The sequence below is a fragment of the Pantherophis guttatus genome, chromosome 7, assembly GCF_059756535.1.
Source record: "Pantherophis guttatus breed Tessera chromosome 7, ASM5975653v1, whole genome shotgun sequence".
NCBI lineage: Eukaryota > Metazoa > Chordata > Lepidosauria > Squamata > Colubridae > Pantherophis > Pantherophis guttatus.
Genome location: NC_142069.1, coordinates 69,385,559 through 69,395,476, shown reverse-complemented (window position 1 = coordinate 69,395,476; position 9,918 = coordinate 69,385,559). Strand labels below are relative to the sequence as shown.

At 42.4% G+C, this 9,918-nt stretch overlaps 1 protein-coding gene across 11 annotated transcripts in view; it reads left to right on the top strand.

Moving 5' to 3' along the window:
- The first annotated feature begins 1,115 nt into the window (after nt 1–1,115).
- CADPS2 (calcium dependent secretion activator 2) overlaps nt 1,116–9,918 on the top strand; it is a 370,960-nt gene continuing 362,157 nt past the window's right edge. For all 11 annotated transcript variants that reach the window (XM_087874199.1, XM_034431095.3, XM_087874197.1 and 8 more), the window contains exon 1: nt 1,116–1,871. In XM_087874199.1, the coding sequence (XP_087730325.1) occupies nt 1,524–1,871 (348 nt within the window). In that variant the 5' untranslated portion in view covers nt 1,116–1,523. The remainder of the gene's footprint in view (nt 1,872–9,918) is intronic.

Sequence of the window (9,918 nt, the reverse complement as noted above, 5' to 3'; positions counted from 1 at the left end):
CTAAGGAAATTATGGATGCTTCTAACAGGATCATCCCAGACATAAAGATTCTGGTCATTTTATTTTGCAATGTGGATGTAAAAAGAGCACATCTTCTTTCTACTATTTTGTTTAGTGAATAAAGCAAATCCTTATGGGAGATGGCACTGAACCAGTAAAGGATAATCAGTGTTGATATGTTTTTGTATTATTTTAGTATTGCTCTGACATTATTCTTTAACTGGGAAAGAAGGGAAGCTCTTGAATTAAATGTGAAAGCATAAACAAATGGGTGGGATTGGTTAGGCTGCAGACCTGGGATTCTGAATTTCATTGGTGGTGGAAAACTGATATCCTAACTGCCCAGAAGATTCAAAATCCCTATTTTCTGTTTCTGAGCTTTGCAAAGAACTAGCATCGTTTTATTTCATGGCTCAGAAATGCAGAATGAATTCTGTGACCCTTCGTCACCTCTATTCACAGTGCATCAGCGACATAGAGAGAAAATGAGCACACAGATCTAGCAAAACTCCCATTTTCCTACAATCCTAAACACAATTCAGGCTAAGGAATAAACTCCAGTGAAACCACTATCGAAAAGACAGACCGGTGATCCCAGTGTATCTAGCTGAATCTGCTCAATAAACAAGCAGCCTAAGCAGGATAGAGTCCTGGGTGATGGGGAAAGGCTTTTTGTCTAAAATGTCCCACCAGAAATAAACTAATTAATTAAAAGGCAGTCAAGCAGGTACCCTAGTTTTCACCGGCTTCCTGCTTGACCTACCTTCGCTGTGACAGGAGGTACTGAGGGGCCCTAAACAAAACAACTGAGATTGGTTTTGGGGCAAGGAAGGAGCGCCGTTCAGACGTCAAACCCGAAAACGGTGCCGCAGAGGCGCCAGCCCTCTCCCTCCATGCCCGATCTCATCAAGGCTGGGGGCTCTGCAACCGGCTCTCCTGCCTTACGTAGTTCTCGGATCCAGCTCGCCTCGCAGGATCGACTGGCTTATTTTCCAGCTCCAAGATCTTTTCGTTGGCGGAGCTGGAGGTTCCCACCTTCGCCCTTGGAACGGCGCGGCCAAGAGGGAAAGCAGTGAGAAGGCGCAGGACGCCCTCCCGGCGCGACCTCTCGGCGCTGGGGAGGCCGCGAGCAGGCCAGGCGGCGGCCGGAGCGCCGACAGCGAATGGAGACGCGCTATTAGCATTCCGTTCCACGTGTTGCTTGTTGTGGGCGCCACAGGTTTCCCACCTGTGAGTCGCGCCGCTGCTGGGCGGAGCTGAGTTTCCCTCTCGGCCGCTGAGGGAAGTAGCGACGGGCCGGGCCGGCCGCTGATAGGACCCGATCAGAGCTGTCCCCAAGCTCGACCCCTTTCGCAAACTCCGCCCTTCTCTTTCGGCGGCGCTGCTGGCTGCCTCGTAGGAAATAGTCGGGCGTGGAAGCTCGACGTGTCCGGAAAGGTGTCCGCTGCTTGGGCTCCAGGCGCGTCAGCTTCGCGGCGGTGCTCTTTTTTCGTCCTGCGAAAGGTGCGCTCCGCCCGGGCACCATGCTCGACCCGTCCTCCAGCGAGGAAGAGTCCGATGAGGTGCTGGAGGAAGATAGGCGGGACCTGCTGGGAGTGTCCGGCGGGAGCGGCCCTTCGAACAGCTCCCCGCGAGCCCTCCCGGCTGCTAGCCGGGACTCCGGGCGCCAGGGCAGCAGTGGCGGCGCGGCGACCCGGCCGGTGAGCCCCAGCCCATCGCTGCGGAGCGAAGGCAGAGAAGAGCAGGAGCGGCTGCAGAAAGAGGAGAGGGAGAAGAGGCTCCGGATGCAGCTTTACGTCTTCATCGTGAGGTGCATCGCCTATCCGTTTAACGCCAAGCAGCCCACAGACATGGCCCGGCGGCAGCAGAAGGTGAGTCTTGCAAAGCCTTGCCTCCCTCTCTCTACGCCGCCGCTTGTTTTGCGGAGGGGATCCGTCCGGTTGGCTTCTTTTCCCTGCAAGATCGCTCACAATCGTTTCCACTGGTGGGGGCGGGGGGGGGGTTGGCGCTGAAAAAAAAAGGAAACGCAGCCGGTAGCTGACCGGAGAAGGCTGGTTTGTGTCCATTGTTGTGCCGGATTCCTCTTGAAGTGCGAGGAGGGGGGGAGAAGAGGGCAGGTGCAGTTTGTTACGCCGAGTCCGGAAGAATTTTATTTTCAGGAACTTCTCTGGTGGCTGGATCCGGTGATTGTAGCCCGGCGCAGGATCTCTTCCATTCGTCCTGTCGCCAAATCCGTTTCCTTGGTCCAACAAAATAGGCTTTTTATGCGTGGGTCACTGGCTCCTGAAAAAGCGGGGGAAAGTAAACTCCCCGGTGGAAAAAAAAGCAGGCTCTCAGCTGGCGGATGGCACTGCTTCTTTTGCTTCTTCCCGCAACAGGTTGAGTTGCTCTTGATTAGTTAACTAAGCCAGATGTCGCCGCGTTTGCAAGAACCCAGGCTAGTCCTCTCACGGCAGTCTCCTGTCACTCGGCTGTTTGGAGGATAAACACGCTCTTTTCAGAATAATCTTACATGTTTGCCAGTAAGTCCCATGAGCTCGGATGACAGGACCAGTATGGAGTGCAGAGGCTTTTTGAGAAAAATAACACAAGATTCCTGTTTGGTATGAAGTAGATAAGCTTCGGTTTATGCATGTATCTGCTCAAAAGTACACTATGCTGGCTGAATGCAATTGTGGAGAAGACTACAATAGTTAACAATCAGGATTGAGGGGCAATTGGTTCAACCTTCTTGGAATAGAGTTTTCCCTAAAGTAAGTTGTGGCAAAAATCGTAATCTAAGAGTAGTAGCTTTCATTTGGGGTAGCCACATCCTGCTTTCCCCTTTGTCCCACTTTTCTTGAAGTAATTCCTTGTAGTGGACATGGTATTTGTCTTCTTAAAGAAGGCAGATCTATTGGGCCAAAGCAATGAACTGTACTGTTTAGAGCAATAGTCATTTGCTTAGTTTGGGTACCCTGTGAAACATTTGATCAGTAAAACAAGCTTTTAACTTTGTAATGTAATGGAACAAAATTCATATATGGGGAAGAATTTAGAAAAAAATTCTTCAAGATGATGAATTTCTTGATAGCCACAGTAAAAGGGTCCCCCCCTCCGTCTCCCTCCCTCTCCCTCCCTCTCTCCCTCTCCCAATATTCTGTTATTTTATTCCCTGAACAGCAACTGGTGCGTTCTTCAAAACTTTGAAACAGCAACATGATTTTTAAACTCTAATTTAAATTATGTTGTCTTTGTGTTACCTTCAATTTCATTTCCTCAAAGTAAATTGAATTCTACTTGCTTTTCAGTAGCTAAATCCCAACATAGCAGCATGTGAGGTTGTGCAGGGCAGGGCGAGGACATGAGGAAATGAACTTAGAAACATTATGTTTAGATTGATTGTTCAATCTGTATACTTTACGTACACATGCCATTCATATTCTGGTATCTCAAAGAGAGGACCTGCTGTATAAACAAGTTTGGACAGATGCCACCAGACAAGCTAGCCAATATGAAAGGGACTTCATGTAAGAGAAGGTGCTGTGCTAGATGAGCGGAAAAATCTATAAATTGTAGTCACAACATTGTAAGGTTGTTTTAAAGTTCATAAAAGTAACCTTTCTGTACCCTTTTGACTGCGTTATTAACATATCAAAATTACCCCGTATGTTCTAAACAAGGTCTTTCCAGCGGTCAAATTCTGCCCAGGAATCATTTTTTATGAGCTGCCAATATTTGATTCTAAACCAATCTCAAATTCTTTATTTCATGTCAAGTAAATATTAATCTAAGGAAGCTGGGAGTGACAAAAATAAAATGAACATTTTTAGAAGAAGATAACCCTAAAAGTGGTAGGCATACTAATAATCTCCAGGCTTGATTATTGAAGTATGCTCGGCTGAAGGCTGTCTTTGTCTCTGGTCTGAAAATTTCAGTTGGTACAAAACCTGACAGCCAGATTGGTCTCAGGAAGAACCCAGAGAGGCCAGTAAGGTTAGTGCTTAAAGCATTGCACTGGCTATCAATTCCTTTCTTGGCAAAATACAAAATGCTGATCTTTACTTGTAGAGGGAAACCTGGCTTAAACCCAGGCTATCTGAGAATGCTTCCTTCTCTCCAAACCTGCACATTGACTGTGATCATCTCAAGAGGTTTGTGTATGTGCTGGAGCATATCTGATGGTGACTCTGACTGAGTTTTCTGTGTTGCTGCTCTAGCTCTTTGCCAGTATACTCCCTGCAGAGATGAGTGATGTGACATCTCAATTCGATTTGTTTGTTTGTTTTAAAGCTCTTAAATCCTGTATGGGTTTTTAATTGATTTTAAGTTCTAATTTTAAGAATAAATTCGACTTGGTTTTTCCATTTGCTTTTAATTTTTAATTCTTAATGTTTTAAGAATTTCAGTTATTTTAAAAAAGAGACTTTGTTAGTGGTGTAATAAATCAATGCAATTTCATTGTTAATGTAATTAAAACTCTCTGCTTGTTGGGTGAAAAAAGTTTGACACTTTAGCTCAGAATAAATAGTACCTGTAATTCAGGAACAATATCTTTTATATTCCCTAATTAATGAACTCAAATTTAATAGCCTTGGGCACTTATATTTGTCCTGGCTACATTAATAGTTGTCTTTCAATGAAATTGTATCTATTGCAGAAACTCATTTTTGAGCTAAAATCTTGCTTAAATGCCAGTATGGGGATGTATAATATTTATATTCTTCAGAACCTATTTTCTCAGAACAATTCAAATTCTTTTCTGTTATTCCAGGTGCAGGTTCTTTAAGTTCTTAAAGGGCTTTAAGAACTGCCGCAGCTTTACTAGAATCCAGATGTTTTGCAAGGATAGATAGTCACATTATTTATTCATCAAATTTATTTACATGTCGATCTCTCAAAAGATTTACTCTGTGTGGCATACAACAAGACTATAAAACAGTTAACATATGAAAACAATTAGTATTTTAAAAAATCACAAAGGCTAAGAGAGGAAACAGATGTTAACAACGATGGAGCCACTTCAATACCTCTTGCTTGTTCTTAAAGGTCTCCAAGGCTGATGACATTACCAGGTTTTAAGGGTCTTGTGGAAAAACAATAGAGATGATCATGGACCCTACCTAACATAGGGGGAGTGGGGTAGGGAGATATTCCTTAAGGCAGCATAGAAGGCCTGCCTTCTAGACTTGGCAAGTTTAGTTCCCTAGCAGATGAAATTCGTAGCATGCCTCTTCTCCCAGATCTCCCCATGGGATGGGGAGATATAATGGGATAGAGACTGTGGCTCAAATAATGCTAAGTGAATGAAGCAGAGATTGCTTGCTTTTGAGCGCATGGCAATAAGGCCAAGCGCTTATTTCAGGGTTCAAAAAAATATATGACAGGGTTTTACTTTCGGGGAAACACGATATATATAGCTTTTGGAATGAAAAATTAACGATAGTTTTCTATTTAAGATACATAAATAATTTAGTTTATTCAGCAAGAAATGGAGCTTAGTTATATAACATGAAGCTGTATATTCTACAACATTGGGACTCTCGGTGAGCCAACAGCGGGTCAGAGGAGTAGCAGAGATGACAGTTGCTCTTTAAAAATTACGATTTAAATTCAGTTGATTTAAATCAAGCCTTTTTACTAGTGATTTAAATCGAGATTTAAATCAACTTGATTTCAATCAAATCGACCCTGACACGCATACCCACACGTGTATGTGTGTATGTGTGCGTGCCCCCCCTTTTAAATTACTCCAAATGCCATATGCAGTCTGAAGTCTACTTAAAGTTCTCAATTCAGGATAAACTAGAGTTGCAAACACCCCCACCCCACACAAAACTATGATCGATCTGTTATATAAAATATTTGATAGCAGCTTTGGGGGAGATTTTGCTATATAAATGATTTTCAAGTGATTTATATACCGGTACATACATAGGTTATCCTCATTGAATGGTCACTTATACAGCAACTGTTTGAATTTGCAATAACACTAAATGAGGGGGACTTATGATCGATCCTGATAGTTGCAGCCTTCGCAGCATCCCTGCTGTCAAGTTATCACAATTTGGTTGCTTGACAGCTGGACTGCAATTACAATGTAGCAATATCCTGCCATCACGGGATTGCCATTTGTGATCTTCATTGCTACTTATGACAAGCAGAGTCAATGGGGAAGCCGGAAGGACATTGAAAATGATGGTCACATGACTATGGAACACTGCAGCTGCAGGATTTGCCTAACAACTGTCATAAATCAACTGCAGAGGATCTGCTAATTCAGCTCTCATAGGAACATTTTGTTCTTGTGCAACATGCTGTTTACTTTAATATAAAAGGATCTAGTGCATAGCTATATTAGAAGAGATATATTACTTATCTATCTATTATATATATATATATATATATATATATATATATATATATATATATTAGATAGATAATATATATAATATATATGCAAAATATATTATGAAATAACTGAATATCTTTTTTTCTGAAATACATGCATGATTTGGACTTTAATATTATAAAAGTGAATTTGTAAAGATGGCGATAAATGATTTGAAGCATTTCTAACCCTGCAGTCTTTCCCCAATATTATAAATGTTCAGTTCTGCTTAAAATTGAAATGTGATCCTTGGTCCATCTCTAATGTATGTCCACAGTTCATAATATGAAAACTTGTTTTTTGATTTCACTTCCGATTAGGTGAGAAATTTATCATGGCATCCTTAAAAAATTTTTTAAAACCAACATCAGAATATAGTTGGCCTGATAATGATTTGACCTTCTTTTTGAGTATCAGCACTGTATTTCAATTTCTAGGGCTAGAATTGAGGCCTGACCTAGACTCCTTGAATGATAAAAAGAGGTGGCTGTGTCATAAGAGAAGGCATTTCTATCTTGACACTATTTTTTTCCTTGGCACAATAGCTCTCTAAGTAAAGGATCAAGAACACAAGAGCCTATACATATATACAGGTTTGAAATCTGCAGAAACAATTTTGGGGTGTAGAATATTTAGACCAGTATTTCTCAACCTTGGGAATTTTAAGATGTGTGGACTTCAATTCCCAGAATGATTGGCTGGAGAATTCTAGGAATTGAAAGTCCACAAATCTCAAAATTCCAAGGTTGAGAAACCCTGGGTTTGACTTTTGGACATGGGAACATATTTTTTTATTATATGTGATATTGCTGATGGATATCTGATATTTCTTTCTTCAATCCCGAATACAGAGCCACTGCCTAATTTACACAAGATTGGCAGCAAGAGCAGTTTGTATTCAATGGGAGATGCACAGTCCAGCCATAATAACACCGAAGATAACCACGTGATCTTTTTCTCCAGGGTGTTCTGATCAGAGATAGCACTGACCATAATTGATTGGTGAAGAAGCTCCAAGATTGGATTTCAGTGCACATGTTAATTGGGATTGGAAAGGCCATATTTGAACAGGTCTCCTTGTCATTTCTAGTCATATATACTAGAATAGGGGTGTCAAACTCGATTTCATTGAGGGCTGCATCAGGTTGTGTTGTGACCTGGGTGTGTGTGGGGGGGCAGCTTGATGTCACTCATTGAGGTTCCATTTTCGGCCACGAAGGTCCTCCTGGGCTCTGTTTTTGGCCATAACATCCCTCCCGGGCTCTTTCTTTGGCTGCAATGACCTCCTGCAGCCCTCTGCCAGCAAAAACAGAGCTTGGGGAGGCTGCACACGGCTCTCCCGGGCTCCATTTTGGGCTGCGACTGCCTCCTGCATCCCTCTGCTAGCGAAAACGGAGCTCAAGAGGGTCATGTGGGCCGTTCCTCACTGTTTCCAGGTTGGGTCCATGGGCCAGATCTAAGCCCCCCCCCATAGGCTGGGTCTGGCCTATGGGGCTTTGAGTTTGACACCCCTGTACTAGAATATGATTTTTGCAGTAACTTATTGTTAAAGCAATGCTTTCATGATTGATGTTGGGGTTAGGATTCCACTTCATAACAAATTGGCAACTGGTTGGCTTTCTTCGGAAGTTATATCCAAGGGGATGCCCATTTGGGATTATTGGAATGGGAATAGCTGAAGCTAGGGTATCGCCATACTGCAAAAATAGGACCTAACACTCTGCATTTAGACATTAAAGAAACATCTGCCTTTAGTTTACAGCTCTGACTCCAGGAGGACAAGTTCTGGACGTGTTAGTTTCAGTGGGATTGCAGTTTCATCTAGAATAAAGCATTTTCCTAATTCCTAACTAAAACCCACTAATCAATAGCTTAAATTTACTGACACTCATTCAGCCTGTCACTGTTCCAAAATAGCCTTCGGACACCTTCACAGACTATCCTGATTCAGTAAAAACAGAGAGCTGAGTGTCATCAAGATGTTGATAAGCCTTAATGGATTTGTGTCAAAATGGAACATTGGAATTGATAGAAGTATGGATTAGATTCTATCTATTGAATGTTGCTGATCTTGTGCTATATCTCTTGCCAATATCACTTTTATTGTACAGTATTGACCTTTTTCTTTCCTAGTTAGCTAAAACTAGTTTTAATTTTTTGTAGCCAAAATCACCCTCTCATTTTTAGGAAGTCTTCCTTCTAAGCCAGTGGGTCTACAGACTGGCTAAAATCTTCTATTTATATTTTCTACAGTTGTTCATTGCTTGGTAATATATTTACAAGAGTCAGTGTGGTGTGTGGCTGAGGTATCAGGTTAGAAATTGGAAAACCCTGAGTTCTAGTCCCACCTTAGGCACAAAGTCAGTTGGGTGATTTTGGACTAGTCACTTTCCCTCAGCCCTAGAAAAAGGAGACAATGGCAAACCACTTCTGAAGAACCTTGTCAAGAAAACTGCAATGGCTTGTCCGGCCAGTCTGTGAGAATTGGATTTGATTGAATAGAAGAAAAAAATATTTACAGGAATGTTCCAGTGGATTTTTAATTGAATCATGTGTCTATGGAGATTCTCAGTCATCCAGGTCATAGTTGTCTAGCTGCCTCTTGAAAAAAGACCTTTGGGACAATTAAATCATATGTAATCAAATGAAAAAACTGGAAAAGAGGGTAAAATATTAAAAAAATGCTTCTGTGAAATATTTGTCTTTTCAAATGAGTGCAATCTATAAGATAAAACTGAATTGAATACATGCAATATTCAAATTTTTATACGGTACAGAATGCAGCAATAGAAACTCAGGTAAGTGGTAGCACTTATCTCTTCTTATTCAATCTCAATTAAACTAAGAGTTGGATTAGAGTATGATTAGTACCTTGGATGAAAGGCCAACCTGGAAACCCAAGTTATATGCTAAGATTGAAAAACCACCTGAATGGGTGAGAATAGCAGACTCCTATATTATTGCTGAGAAAGTTACGTATAGAGGTTCATGAAGATCTTCATCAAGCGCTAAGCATAGCACAAAGAAGACATGTTGTAATTATAGACTAATTTCTCAGATTTCTCCATAGTTCACTGTTTCACTGTTTCAATCTTTAATTTGCTGCTTTCTCTTACAGCTTTGGAAAAGAGTTTCTGTCTAAGACCGTTTTTATTAATCCTCCATAATTTTTTAATTCTGTTTTCTTGGGGTGCTGGTGGTAGTGAAGAAGGGTTGGGTTCAGTGGTGGGATTCAAAAAATTTAACAACCGGTTCTCTGCCCTAATGAACAGCTGGGTGGGCCTGGCCATGGTGGGCATGGCCAGGGGGTGTGACAGGCAGCACTCTGCCTCCTGCACCCCCGGGAGCAAAAATGGCTTGCGGGGGGGGCGTACCCTCTGCACCCTGTTTTGGGCCTAGTAGGCCTCCCTGCAGCCTCCTGGGAGCAAAAACGGGCTGTGGGGAGGCCGCGCCACATTTTGGGCATAGGAGGCCTCCCTGAAGCCTCCTGGGAGTGAAAATGGGCTGCACTCCATTTTGGTCCTAGTAGGTCTCTCTGCACTTACCTG